Source organism: Pleurodeles waltl, chromosome 3_1 (assembly GCF_031143425.1).
Source record: "Pleurodeles waltl isolate 20211129_DDA chromosome 3_1, aPleWal1.hap1.20221129, whole genome shotgun sequence".
Lineage (NCBI taxonomy): Eukaryota > Metazoa > Chordata > Amphibia > Caudata > Salamandridae > Pleurodeles > Pleurodeles waltl.
In genome coordinates, this window is record NC_090440.1 from 1971012433 (window position 1) to 1971028006 (window position 15574).

At 44.3% G+C, this 15574-nt stretch overlaps 1 protein-coding gene across 2 annotated transcripts in view; it reads left to right on the forward strand.

Moving 5' to 3' along the window:
* NLE1 (notchless homolog 1) overlaps positions 1-15574 on the forward strand; it is a 158837-nt gene that overhangs the window by 25350 nt on the left and 117913 nt on the right. For both annotated transcript variants that reach the window (XM_069226354.1, XM_069226355.1), the window contains one exon: positions 12621-12761. In XM_069226354.1, coding sequence (XP_069082455.1) covers positions 12630-12761 — 132 coding nt within the window. In that variant the 5' untranslated portion in view covers positions 12621-12629. The remainder of the gene's footprint in view (positions 1-12620; positions 12762-15574) is intronic.

Below are 15574 nucleotides of genomic sequence, written 5' to 3' on the forward strand. Positions count from 1 at the left end.
AAAGATTGGTGGAACAAGAGACAATTAGTGAAGATTACGCCCCACTAAGTGAGTATCACGTATAAAAGGAAAGATCCTGTTCAAGACTTAGTGCTTGTGATTTGTAACCACTGTGCCCAGTCAGTTGCACTCTGACAGTGTAGAAAGTAACCAACTAGTTATTGAGGAGCATTCTACAGGTGTCAAGTTACAGTATGGGGTTTAGTTCAGTAGGTTCACGCTCCAGGAAACTTCCCAAGAGGTTTGATGATTTTATACTCTCATATTAGCCTGGCTTAATAAATACAATTATAAAGTGTAGTATTGATCAATGCTGTGACATTATGTATTGTATTCATTTTGTAAGATTTATGTTAATTGTTGATATATTTTTGTGTTTTTAAAGGAGGGATGTGATGTGCTATATGTAACACATGTATTGTTGTTATGAGCTGAAATGTATGTATGTAGACATTCTTATTATTTGTAGTTGCACACACGCTCAGCGATCGGACAGTGAGGATTCCAGACAGCAGTAATTCGGCTGTTGCGATCCTTACTGCCTGGACGTGCAGCACGGTGGGCTTTCCACTCACTGTATGAATAGTCGTTTTCAAACTACACACGACCACTGCTGACTTAATTTACTACAACTTCTAGTCAAAAAAGCTATAAAATCAGGACGTCATTTTAACTTCTGAAAAACACACAAGGTCTTAAGCCACTTTTCTCGTACTCAATTTAAAAATGACTCCTTTAGGCCCTGCCCTATCACCATCTCCTAATGGGAACAAAATTAAGACAATGTAACCATTGTCAAAATGCCTTGTCCTTGCTGGACAGACCATACAAGCAGTGGAGAACCATGAAAACGCATGCAAGACAATGTCTGAAGTCCACTCTCTTGCTTTTTTATTTTTCTGAACTCCTAAAATGAACCATCCCAACAAATAACGTTGCCTGTAGCCAGACATAAAAATCGTGACAAAGGTTTGAAAAGAAAAATAACTTACATTTAAAAATGATGCAGTTTCATAAAAGATTTAAAACTAAATACTCTCAGTAAGTACTTAAAGAGAACAGTACCTCTGAGATATAAACGGAAGCAGTGAAATGCTGTCAACTTCTTAATCTGTTGTATAAATTCCTGTCCTGCCAAGTACCACACACCAGGAGTCAGACTAACAAGTTTTAGTGCTGGTGTGGATCAGTGAGGCACTCTGCTGTTATATAAACAACACTTTGTAGTGCTTTCTGTGTACTACCACTGTGCTGTGTCTGGCCAGACAATTCATGTAGGAAGTTGGCTCTGTATGTGCTATTTCAAAGTAAGGAATAGCATGCACAGAGTCCAAGGGTTCCCCTTAGAGGTAAGATAGTAGCAAAAAGAGATAATACTAATGCTCTATTTTGTGGTAGTGTGGTCGAGCAGTAGGCTTATCCAAGGAGTAGTGTTAAGCATTTGTTGTACATACACATAGACAATAAATGAGGTACACACACTCAGAGACAAATCCAGCCAATAGGTTTTGTTATAGAAAAATATCTTTTCTTAGTTTATTTTAAGAACCACAGGTTCAAATTCTACATGTAATATCTCATTCGAAAGGTATTGCAGGTAAGTACTTTAGGAACTTCAAATCATCAAAATTGCATGTATACTTTTCAAGTTATTCACAAATAGCTGTTTTAAAAGTGGACACTTAGTGCAATTTTCACAGTTCCTAGGGGAGGTAAGTATTTGTTAGGTTAACCAGGTAAGTAAGACACTTACAGGGCTTAGTTCTTGGTCCAAGGTAGCCCACCGTTGGGGGTTCAGAGCAACCCCAAAGTCACCACACCAGCAGCTCAGGGCCGGTCAGGTGCAGAGTTCAAAGTGGTGCCCAAAACACATAGGCTAGAATGGAGAGAAGGGGGTGCCCCGGTTCCGGTCTGCTTGCAGGTAAGTACCCGCGTCTTCGGAGGGCAGACCAGGGGGGTTTTGTAGGGCACCGGGGGGGACACAAGCCCACACAGAAATTTCACCCTCAGCAGCGCGGGGGCGGCCGGGTGCAGTGTAGAAACAAGCGTCGGGTTTGTAATGGAAGTCAATGGGAGATCTAGGGATCTCTTCAGCGCTGCAGGCAGGCAAGGGGGGGGTTCCTCGGGGAAACCTCCACTTGGTCAAGGGAGGGGGACTCCTGGGGGTCACTTCTCCAGTGAAAGTCCGGTCCTTCAGGTCCTGGGGGCTGCGGGTGCAGGGTCTCTCCCAGGCGTCGGGAGTTAGGATTCAAAGAGTCGCGGTCAGGGGAAGCCTCGGGATTCCCTCTGCAGGCGGCGCTGTGGGGGCTCAGGGGGGACAGGTTTTTGTACTCACAGTCTTAGAGTAGTCCTGGGGTCCCTCCTGAGGTGTTGGATCGCCACCAGCCGAGTCGGGGTCGCCGGGTGCAGTGTTGCAAGTCTCACGCTTCTTGCGGGGAGCTTGCAGGGTTCTTTAAAGCTGCTGGAAACAAAGTTGCAGCTTTTCTTGGAGCAGGTCCGCTGTCCTCGGGAGTTTCTTGTCTTTTCGAAGCAGGGGCAGTCCTCAGAGGATGTCGAGGTCGCTGGTCCCTTTGGAAGGCGTCGCTGGAGCAGGATCTTTGGAAGGCAGGAGACAGGCCGGTGAGTTTCTGGAGCCAAGGCAGTTGTCGTCTTCTGGTCTTCCTCTGCAGGGGTTTTTCAGCTAGGCAGTCCTTCTTCTTGTAGTTGCAGGAATCTAATTTTCTAGGGTTCAGGGTAGCCCTTAAATACTAAATTTAAGGGCGTGTTTAGGTCTGGGGGGTTAGTAGCCAATGGCTACTAGCCCTGAGGGTGGGTACACCCTCTTTGTGCCTCCTCCCAAGGGGAGGGGGTCACAATCCTAACCCTATTGGGGGAATCCTCCATCTGCAAGATGGAGGATTTCTAAAAGTCAGAGTCACCTCAGCTCAGGACACCTTAGGGGCTGTCCTGACTGGCCAGTGACTCCTCCTTGTTTTTCTCATTATTTTCTCCGGCCTTGCCGCCAAAAGTGGGGCCTGGCCGGAGGGGGCGGGCAACTCCACTAGCTGGAGTGTCCTGCTGGGTTGGCACAAAGGAGGTGAGCCTTTGAGGCTCACCGCCAGGTGTGACAATTCCTGCCTGGGGGAGGTGTTAGCATCTCCACCCAGTGCAGGCTTTGTTACTTTGCTCAGAGTGACAAAGGCACTCTCCCCATGGGGCCAGCAACATGTCTCGGTTTGTGGCAGGCTGCTAAAACTAGTCAGCCTACACAGATAGTCGGTTAAGTTTCAGGGGGCACCTCTAAGGTGCCCTCTGGGGTGTATTTTACAATAAAATGCACACTGGCATCAGTGTGCATTTATTGTGCTGAGAAGTTTGATACCAAACTTCCCAGTTTTCAGTGTAGCCATTATGGTGCTGTGGAGTTCGTGTTTGACAAACTCCCAGACCATATACTCTTATGGCTACCCTGCACTTACAATGTCTAAGGTTTTGTTTAGACACTGTAGGGGTACCATGCTCATGCACTGGTACCCTCACCTATGGTATAGTGCACCCTGCCTTAGGGCTGTAAGGCCTGCTAGAGGGGTGTCTTACCTATACTGCATAGGCAGTGAGAGGCTGGCATGGCACCCTGAGGGGAGTGCCATGTCGACTTACTCGTTTTGTCCTCACTAGCACACACAAGCTGGCAAGCAGGGTGTCTGTGCTGAGTGAGAGGTCTCCAGGGTGGCATAAGACATGCTGCAGCCCTTAGAGACCTTCCTTGGCATCAGGGCCCTTGGTACTAGAAGTACCAGTTACAAGGGACTTATCTGGATGCCAGGGTCTGCCAATTGTGGATACAAAAGTACAGGTTAGGGAAAGAACACTGGTGCTGGGGCCTGGTTAGCAGGCCTCAGTACACTTTCAATTGTAAACATAGCATCAGCAAAGGCAAAAAGTCAGGGGGCAACCATGCCAAGGAGGCATTTCCTTACAATTCACATATTAATCATCTGCTGGCTGAGCCTCAGGAACTCACTGGTTGCTATGGTGACATGTGGCTGGTGTAGTTTTCGCTAGTTGGATACATTGTTTTCCTCTCATGGCAAAACAAGTTGTCAGGCACTGGCTGCTCTAGTTACATGTCGTACTGGACCATGATGCACCTGCCTAAAAAACCTGGAACCATGAGGAGTGGACATCCCTGGAGGTAGAAGAGGGAGGTGAAGGGTGTTTGTAGATGGTAGTGTCAGCCTGCAAGAAGCAGAGAGTGGCAGTGGGAGGACGTGTGTCCAGAGAAAGGGTTTGGAGGTGGCAGCAACAGTCCCTGGTGATCAGTGAGAGACAACGGCATATAGGTAATGGCATCTACACAATTAACATTATATACAACTGTGTACTCAGTTCTGGCTTCTACAAGGATTGTTCTTGGCCACAGCTTAGTGTCAAACCTGTTCATGTGGTACACATAGGTGCCCGTAAGGCAGTCTTCAATGCTGTAGTGGCAGGTCTCTTGTTTGGAAGTTCTTGTTACTTTCCTCTTCTCACTGACGATAGGGCAGATTTTCACATCTTCCTGTAAGTGAATTTTAACACACCTGCAAGAGAACATTGCTCTTCATTAACTGCTCCAGGCACACCACTCACAGGATCCATGAACAATGCTCCATCGAGAGCAACAATCCAGGAGACAACTGTCCACTTCCTATTTTTCTGACTTCTGCATAGACAACCAAGTGTTACCTGAATACAACTGCGCGGTTTAAGACCCTACTGGCGTCTCTCATTGCTTGGAAGACAAGGGTATTGCATTTTCCAGGTCATGAGGGACTCCAAGCCCCATACTTCCACGTGCCAGGGAAGGTGCTGCTGCACATGTGAAAAAGGAGGTGGACAGGAAAACCCCTTGCACTATAAAGCGCAAATGTATCCACCACCACACAGGACGCATTTTCCAAGTCACAGATGACTCTAAGCCCCATACTTCCATGTGCCAGGGGAGGCACTGTCTCACCTGTGAGAAAGGAGGAGAAGGACAGTGAAACCCTCTACACTTTGACGCGCCAACGTAGCCTCCGCAGCGGGGGACGGATGCAAGCCGGCCTGGGCCATGGACAAACCTTTCTTCGCCCATCACAGCCCGGGAACGGCTGGGACGGGCTACGTCCTTCGATGTTACCTTCTGAGCTGTCTGGAATTTACTATGTTATTTTGATTATGTAAAGGGTTAATTGACTTCCATTTGACTTAATACTATTCTGTTGTTAACTCGTTCCATGGATGGCCGGGAGCCGTCCGACGCTACTGTGCTCATGTGCGTATGACTGCTCCTGGTCATCCACCCACATGGCACTGGAAATCCCTCTGGTGCAGGCACCAGAGGGATTCCCTTCTGAAAGAAACAGCCTAAGGAGATAAGGAAAAGCTTCTCCATCTCCCGAGTATGTTTCTTTTGTTTCAGTTCCATTGTGGGAAACCACGTTCTCCCACCTAGACTGGCCAAGAGGTCAGGAATCATTGAGAGTGGGTGGCAATCCACTATTATATTTTTATTGAGAGCACGCAAGTTGGCACATAGTCTGATCCCTCCACACTTTCTCCGTCCGACCACTATGGGTGCCACCCACTGGGAAGAGTCCGTTGATTGAACGATATCCTGAGACAATTCATTTTTTTTTATTTTTATTTTTAAAGCTCTTCCCTTGCATGTAGAGGCACTGGGCGGACCTTCTGAGCTATGGGCTGAGCATTAGGGACTAATTTAACTTGATGTTCAAATCTCCTAACTTTACCCACGTGCTTGTCAAACAATGAGCTATAGGCTGAGCATTAGGGACTAATTTAACTTGATGTTCCAATGTGCTTGTCAAACAATGGTTTAAAATCAGCCAAAATGTTATCAACTGTCTTCTGTACATCACTAACAAATGAAAATGGAATTTCACCCACAACTACAGGGTTGTCTTATTCTCGGACTAGGTATAGGCGAATTTTTGCCACGTCCTGCCACCCTGTAATGTTTCTGTCCTAAACAGCAACATGTACTTTAGTGTATGTCTCTCTACCAAGACAAGACATTTTGGACATGAAATAACCTTACATTTCAATATCCTTTCCCCCCAAATGCCTTAGGATTAACATCTGTGGGAACTAGTGTACAATTCATACTCCACGATTCGTAAAATGTAGTATCTCTCAGAATGCTTATGGGTGACCTGGATTCACTCATAACCCATACTGACACGTTCCCAATGAGAGCCTCACATGTGACCTTTTAGCAAGCTTATTTTGCCTAGTTCACTCTAAGGTGAGATCAACACTGTTTTTAAAGATTCTTCACATGAAACTACATATACGGCCACACTCCCAACTTTCGATGGCTGTTTAACACTTTGACATACGGCTTGAAAATGCCCTCCCCTTCCCTTTTTTTTTTTTTTTTTTGCATAAGTCCTCTTTTGCCAACTGCGGGGGCAGCCGTCAAAATTGCTGAGGTGACTTTTTTTCTTCCACGTCTGTAGCAAGAGCCAACAGTTTCCTTGCTGTTGTTTCTGAATGGCATTCTTTTATTGTTAACAGCACAAAGTTTCAGCAGATTCTTCAGTAGGGACATCTATATTGACAGCCAATTCTGGGTGCAACATCTTAGATGAAGTCCGCGATCTTTCAATAGATTTGCCTAGATCCACAACTTCGACTAATGTTGGATTCCTACAGCTTAAGAGGCGTTCCTGTACTTTCCTTAAATACCAGTTAAATACAAATTGATCTTTAACTTATGTGTCATGGTTGGGACCAAACCACACATGTGGCTAATACCCTAGGAGCTGATGCATATTCCTCTACAGTTTCTTCTGGTTGTTGTTTATGCTTGCAGAAGCAATGGCGCTCAGACATATTGTTATGCTCATCAGAAAATTGTTTGCGTAGTCTAGCAATAGTTCCCAGATAAACATTCCTTGGGCTAGCTCCTGACTTTGCAGCTACAGGCTGTAGACTGTCAAACATTTGTTGAGCCGAGTGACCAAGGCTACCAAATAAGGCAAACATGCGTTCCGGCGTATACTTATTAGCATCAATGGCAACCAGGTGATTTTCAAATAATCTAAACCATTGCATCCATTTCATGGTTTCATCTCTCTACCTTTACCTCTCTACACGTATCTCTACCTACACCTACCTTCACCTCTATCCTACACCTACCTCTACCTACACTTACCTCTACCTACACTAAGCTTACCTCTACCTACACTAAGCTCCTTCTACACATACCTCTTCCTCTATCCACCTCTACCTCTTCCTCTGTGTACCTACCTCTACCTGCCTCTACTTACACTTACCTCTACGTACATGTACCTCTACCTACAGCTATCTCTACCCCTACCTACACTTACCTCTACCTACACATACCACTTCTTCTACCTACCTGTACCTCGTCCTCTATCTGTACCTATCTCTTCCCACACCTACCTCTACCTACCTCTCCCTACACCTACCTCTACCTAGCTCACTACACCTACCTCTACTTACACATATCTCTACTTACATGTACCTCTACCTACACTTACCTCTGCCTAAACCCACCTCTACCTACATCTACCTGCACCTACCTTTATCCACTTCTGCTTCCCTACACCTAGCTCTCCCTACACCTATCTCTACCGCACACCTACTTCTACCATACACCTACACCCACCTCTACCTACCTCTACCTACCTCTACCTACCTCTTCCTACCTCTCTTCTCTCCTTACACCTATCTCTACCTCTTCTGCCTCTACCTGCCTCTACCTACTCCTACACCTACCTCTACCATACACCTACCTCTACCATACACCTACCTTGCTCTATACCTCCACCTAGCTCTACCTTTACCTACACCCCCCCCCCCCCACTCCCCCCAAACACACACAGTCCTGGGGACAGTCACCTCCCCGGGGGAAATAGTAATGATGTGAGGTGGGGGCCGGTGGGCCCACTTGAGGAGCCATAATGGCTCTGCGGACCGCCACCCCCAAGGCCGGCTCCTACTATGACCTGGGGTGCCCATCCCTGGACATAGCTGTTTTCTCCGACTTGTCGGGATCGTTGACAGCTCCCACCAACTCAGCCCAAACACTCCTATTCCAGCTTCTGAGAGTTGATAAACAGCTCTCACTTGCTGGAAGCAGAGGTTTTCTCTTTTTTCCCTGCCTGCAGACATGCATCTTTAGCAGCTCCCTCTCTGTGACTGCAATGCCAGCTCCAGCAAGAGGCGGGGATCCGGCAGGGACCATGGGGGCCTTCAGGCTCCTCCTGTGGTCCCCAACCATTTTGACTGGGTGCCCTGGGGGACATCCAGGTGGCATTGTCGGGTCCAGGTGGATGGGGCCCCTGGGGCCGAGAACAGCTTGAGAAGGGCTGATATGGCAGAAATTTGGCAGAAAGCTAGCTTTCGGCACGCAGATTACGCTTTCCCTTATTTGGTGTAAATCCGTTCAATAGTTTGAGAGAAATTAAAGGGAAAATAAATGTGTCTATCCCAAGTTACTATAATTCGTGCCCTAAGGTAACTATAACTCGTGTCTTTGCCATGCCCTGCTAATTACCCCACAAATTATAGCACTCATGACATCTTTGATAACATCATTGATAATCGACTCCTGAACTCACCCATCCTATACTCTAAAACCCAGATACCCTTACCCACTCTAAACCTTACAAATGCCCCTGTCACCCAAATACCCTTACTCACCATAAACACTAAAAATACCCCTCCCTCCCAAATGCCCTTGCCCACGCTAAATACTAAAAATACCCTTGGCAACTCAGCTACCCTATGACCCTAAAAATGCCCCTGCCACCCAATATCCTTATCCAACCTAAAAATACCTCTGCTATCCAAATAACCATATCCATTCTAAAAATACCCGTCATCCAAATACCCTTACTAACCCCTACACCCTAAAAATACCAGTCATCCAAATACCCTTACCGAAGATATTGTGTTGTAACAAACCACGTTGAAAGCAAACCAGGAAGGGTTGCCATTTCATGGGGTCCTGGGGAATCCGGTTTTATGCAGTATCTCTTAGAGTTTACTACTGGATATCCTAGGGTCACAGTTCTGTTGTATTCAAACAGAATGAACAAGTACTCTTGTAAATTTCTTCACTCTCCCAGTTTTGTGTAAATAAGCAGTCAAGTCTTAGGAATTGGTTTAGGTATAGAAACTTGAAGAAACAGTTATTTTTTTATTTTTACATTCATAACGCAAAAGACGCTATTAAAGATAAGTGATTTATGGAATTTTAAAAAAATAGGATGCACAAAGAAAACCAGTGTCTTATTTCTAGAGAACAAACCCAAAGCAAAACTTCCAGCTCCCTTTCACTAGAAAGCAGGTTAACATTGAGCTTTATAGACCGTGTTAATGTATGAAGAGTGCTTCCGTACTTTATGATGAAGTTCCAAAGTGCCTAGGTCTCCAGTTTAAACGTACATCTTTGAGTAATAGGATGTTAGTAGAAATACTGGTACTTTGAATTAGAGATCTTTGGTACCCAAGGATTCTCAACAGTAAAATTATACTTCCCCCAAAATCCTATAGCCTTTCCTCCTTTGGATCTGTCTGGTAGCTTTTCCTACTTTGGTTCAGTATGATTTCTCCTTGTACGTGCAGTCCAGCTCCTCATGCAGACAGATAATTAATCTGTTTCTCCTAATATCTAGCTTCAAGGCAACTTCATACTTTCTGAGACATAGGCCATGTCATGAGGAAGAAAAACAACCATAAGAAGTTACACTAATGGATCTACTGTCTTCCGTTCAGATGCACAAGAGTTCCTTTTTGACAAGTGAAATGATTACCAGAGTACTGGTGAGAGGGCCAGTACATATGCTCCTCAGGTGGCCAAGACTGTATGCTACAACGAACAAAGGTTCACATATGCTTCCAATCGTGGAGGATCCTTTCCCTGCTGCTGAGCTCCTTGTCCTGCTGTCTATGCTGAAACCAGTTTGAGCTGGCTCAGGTGTTTATTGGTCCCTGTCCAGAATGCATTTGCTACAGAAGATGCCTTCAACATAAGGAATGGTGCAGTGGCAGGTTTCACTGTAGCATGGAAAGCCTTGCTACCTCAAAAGCAATCGGCTGGTTGCCTTTCCCTATCTTTCACCTTTTCTAGTTTCATCAAAGAGAAAAATGACATGTTTGTGTAGGCTGGCATGTCCCAAAGGACACCACCAACCCTGCCATGTGGAGGCCTCTTTTGTATGCAGCATACATAAGCAGGGTTCAATAAACTCCAGTGCTCATCAGTCTGTTTATAGCATTTCAAGCCACACGCTCGGCACACACTGATGACACAGTTTGTACTTGTACTAGATATGATTTAGATAAAGGATGAAACTTTACACCAGGAAGCTAGTAGAGGTGAAAAAGCCTATACCTCTGACTGGAATGCATGCTGCCACTAATGCCTTTTCGACAAAACCTGGCAGAGATGGCAGAATCTGGTCGATGCCACAAACCCTCTGTGGCACTGATTACAGTGCCCATAACGTAGTGCTTAATTTTTCATAAATGAGTGCGGAGGTCCAAACTTTTTCCTAGGTGTGCGCCGCCAACACTGTTACATGCCGGGGCTGGGGAATTCTAAGACTACCTACTCTTGGTTCCACCAAACACCTCTTTCTTCCTAGTTCATACTTCCTGTCTCTAGCAGGATTTTTTTAATCCGTTTTCTTCCTTTGTCACTGTTTTCCTATTTGTCTTCTTATCTTCCTTTCTCTCGTCTGCCTTTTAGTCTCTCTTACTCTAGATCAGAGCCTGATGATGAAAGAAAACTACCCGATGCCTAATAAGCATTGCCAAAGCCAATCGACAGGTGTTGGGGGACAGGATTAAGCTGGCCACATCATATCGCTTTTTTTCCCTTCTGTCTCTGGGGGGCACCTCTTCAGTTTTTGTAAAATATAATAGCATTTACCACTCAAAGCAGAACACTAGCCTCAGAACAATAAAAACAGCTAGGAACACAAGAGAAAGGCAAAAACGAAGATGTGAGAAGGCTCGATAGACCTATGGTAGATGATAGGCAGTAATTAACACTTGTCACTGATAGCTGACAGCGAAAAACAAGCACACACAATCAAAATCCCTGCAGAGAAAATAAAAAATTTCACAAATTGATCGTGGATATTTTCAAGTAGAGCAAGAAAGTAAACGAACGGGCAAGTGGCTGTAGATGTTATCATGTTGTTGGAAAAGAGCCTGTGTTAAAAACTAGACAAAGGAAAGCTATTTTACTCGAGGAAAGTCATAGTCGTAAAATTCGCTCTTGGATGATTTTATTCGAAATATTCACATGGTACACCTGGTGGTTTGAAGTGCATCATGTATTTGCCCCAAATCCAAACTATAAGCTCTATAAATGCAAAAAAGGCCCTTCACGAGGTTGGGGCATTCAAAACGGCTTGTATGCTTATGTGGGTAAGAATGTAGGCAGCACAAGCCATTAGTTTGCTGTTATTTGAATTAGACAAAACAGGACAAAAACAATACATTCTTTATCTTGTAACACTAGTTTCACCATGCTCGGTTTATCGTTTGTTTCAAATATTCCCCCACCATTTCCTAGTCAGTGTGAAAATGTATAAATACGTGGGATAAGAGAGGTTAAAATGGTAGTGCCTATGACACCCCAATGGCTTAATCAGTCACTGTATGAAGGTACACGTACGGAGATCAGTTTATTGACAGGTGAGTGAATGTGGTGGCACGTTCAGGGGAGAGTGTTATAGGCAGGGTGGCCTTATATGATGAATACTAGACCACTCGGGCATTTTTAAGCAAAACAACTGCTTACCTTTTCTTACTGCTGCTGTATTGAATGAGTTGAAAAGTCACAGGAAAACATACGAAATCGGTTACGTTTTCCTTATAACAAGGGGACAAAAGCGATATGACGCAGCCAGTAATCACGTCGTATCACTTTTTTTTTTTTTTGTATAGTGGAGGGAGTTGGGGGCATCATGAGGGAGGAGGATGGAAAGAAGCTTCAGATGGGGGCACTAGAAGAGGCGAAGAAGAAATAGTACCCAAGTCACGCCTGGCGCAGCAGACGGGCACTAATTAAGTTGACTCAATCTGTGCTGGTCCTAGCCCCACTATAGCCAACAAATTGGAAGCAGTAGGCCAGCTCCAAGCCCTTTATTGTAAACAGTAGTGTCTCGCAAGCAAGAGCACATGCAGCTTATGCTGTTGCAGGGTCACAGTAGAAATGAGTGGTGATGCTCCCACTTGACTGAGTACGGAGATCATTTGAGTTATCAGCACCCGATTCATCAGACCTGTACTTCAGTTCTCTGCTGTGTGAGGGATGCTGTATTGCGGTTATTTGGGTTTTGCTGTGTGTGTGGGTAGCTTGCATAGCCGTTGCATATGCTGTACCTCTTGAGTGTGTGTGTAAGGAAAGCTGGCACTGCTGATGTCATTGTTGTACACATGTTCATTTCTTGTGCGTATTTCTGAATCAACAGACTATGAGGAAACTTAAAGAGCCTTTTCATTACTCATGCTCGTCATGTTTTATAAAGTTTTTCATAGCTTCATTGTACAGGGTCCTCAGTTAGCACAATTTTCTATTTTGTGATAGTTCAATGCCTCTATTTCAGAACCTCGAAATGGCGGACGTTCAGAGGCTGCTGATTCAGTTCAAGGATGAAAGTGGAGAAATCCTTGGCTCTCCCTTCGATGTGCCCGTTGATATTACACCTGATAAACTGCAGCTTGTCTGCAATGCACTCTTACAGAAGGTAGGTCCACAGTAAGCGTCTCTGTTGAATTTGCACCCACAAGAGACCATGACACCATCCATCTCCTTTCAGAAATAACTAGATACCTTACATAGAATGTAACATTCAATAGTGTCATTTTTAATTAACTTTCCCATTCTGTTTTACTAGTTTAGTAGAAAAGATCCTGGCAGCCTTGTGCATTTGTTTCAAACATGTACTTTGTGGGTGCTAAAAAAAATCAGAGGAAATGTATTCAGTGGTAAAAATGACACTAATGTTGTCTGCATCTTGCTTCTGCTACCCTCTGGCATGTAGCATGACATGTGTAGCTCAGCCACTCTCGTACTGGGGCCGTGCTTATTTAATGTCACGGTAGGGCGAAAGAGCTAGTAGTCTTGTATCCGTCCACTTTGTTAAAACTCGCAGTAACGCAGTTAGTCTTTGGGCTTGCAAGAAGAGGAAACAAGCATTTGTAATGCAATAGGTATCGCATTGGCGAGGGTTAGAGCTGTTGGCATTGTAAATAAGAATGACAGTCTTTCCTTTGGGGCCTTATAAATGTTTAGCCATGTACCACATTAAGCCTTTATCTGAAATAAACTGTATTTGTGCATTCCTTCATACACTTGGCATTAGACTGTAATGGTACTATCAGCCCCTACAGAGCGCCACAGTAAAAATAGCATTTGGACGAAACATGGTCATGTAACCATACATTCAGCCCATAGAGGGCATAATCACATAAAAAAGAATGAGATAGAACATTGCAGTGTAACCATATAATCAGCCCCTTGAGGGCATACTGAATTAGATATTTTCAAGCCTATCAGGCCTTTTAAATATCATTTAACTGTGGAGCGAGCAGCAAAAGGATGCAGTGCCACATGTTGTTACTAGAAGTCCCTGTAGAATTAAAACGTGTTCTAACTATTGCGTCAAGAATTTTAGATTTTATTAAGGACACGGAGGTGAGGATTATGATTTCTCTTTACTGACAAAACAGCAGCCAATGAAAAATAACAAAACTTTAAACTACAAATCCCATAAGCACTGAGTCAACCAATCATGGCTCTACACTGTCCATATAAATAGCCTAAACGCTAAAGTTTGTCCTCTTTCTTTGCGAAAACCAAACATTAAGAATCATAAGAACTTGCAGAGCACTGGTCTTCTGAAGTCTGTCCTGCAAACGTGGAGCACCGTCTCAACCACTTCATCCGGTTACTTCGACCAAAACAGAACTTCCACTTGATCCAAACGGAACCGAAGGATTCAAGAAGCAGTGTTATTCACCCCTGTAGAAGACAAATAAACAACTAATATCTACATATAACATCAGATGGGTCTTTATAAGCTATTGTTAAAATGCATATTATATCAATAAAAGACATATTATGCCAGTCATGTATAACAAATATTTACAACGGGTGGGATAATCCTCGCCTCCGTGTCCTTAATAGAATCTAAAATCCTTGACGCAATAGCTAGAACATTTTTTATTCTATATCTGGACCAGAGGCTTTGGATTATGCTAGTTCAAAGTCTATTCACCACATCAGATACAACATCAGCGATAGGTTTATGATAAAATACTTTGAAAGTAGAATCATTTGACCAGTCCGCTGCTGCCATAATATCTTCTAATCTAACTCCTGTTGAAAAAGCTTTACAAGCCATAGCTCCTCTAACCGAATGAGCTCCAAATATGTTTACATCTATACCTGCCTCCGACAATAACCATTTGACCCAACAAGCCAAAGTTGCTGCAGAGACTGGCCGAAAAGGCTTCTGCAAGGAGATTAACAATTGACCAAAAACATCCTATCTAAATTCACATGTACAATCTTCATAAGCTTTTATATTGAACAACACAAAGTTTTTTATTATGTGGAAATGACGGATAAGAAATACATTTTGATGAAGAATTAGTATGTCTGGTAATGGAAAAACAAATACTCTGTCAGGAGTAAATACTCTACCTGATAAATCCAGAGCTTTAACATCCGAGACTATTCTACAAGATAGTAAACATAACAAGATTGTCAGTTTCGCTGACAAATGTTTACGAGATACTCCTTCATTATCAGGCCAGTTCCTAAGAAAATGCAGGACAATATTAACAGCCCATAAAAATGTATATTTTGGTTGAGGGGGTTTAACCATACTGATACCCCTAAGAATTTTACAAATCAAAGGGTGTTCCCCCACCGGCTTACCCTAAATATGAGGGGGGACCGGCTGATAGAGCAGAACGACAATTATTAATTGTTCCATAAGCAAAACATTGCAAAGCTAAGTCAGATAGAAAATTGGCTATGACCTGAATCTCTGACCTCATGGGATCCAAACTCATTGTACTGCACCAACACAACCACTTCCTCCAGGCTTGCTTATATTTTTTATGAGTGGAGGGAGCCCAAGACTGGGATAAGAAAAACAGTGCAGATTCTGAAACTCCAGGCACTTGCCATCGTCTCCTGAAAGTCTCCAAGCCATCAGGGACAACAATCCCTGTAGAATCAGAGGATGTGAGCTGCCTATCGGATCCTTGGGAAGATCCTCGCTCACTGGTGACATCCCTGGAAAGTCGCACAAAAGGATCATTGCAGATGGGAACCAAGGCTGTGCCCTCCAAAACGGAGTCATCAATATAACCTCTGTTTGGTAGCACCGAACTTGGGCCAGGACCCGCGCAATCATATCAAAGGGAGGAAACATATAAAGCAGATCCCCCAGCCACGGTTAAAGGAAGGCATCCGTCCCCATCGACTGAGGATCTGGCTTCCAGCTGAAATAACACGGAACTTGATTTGTTCAACCGGGAAGCAAAC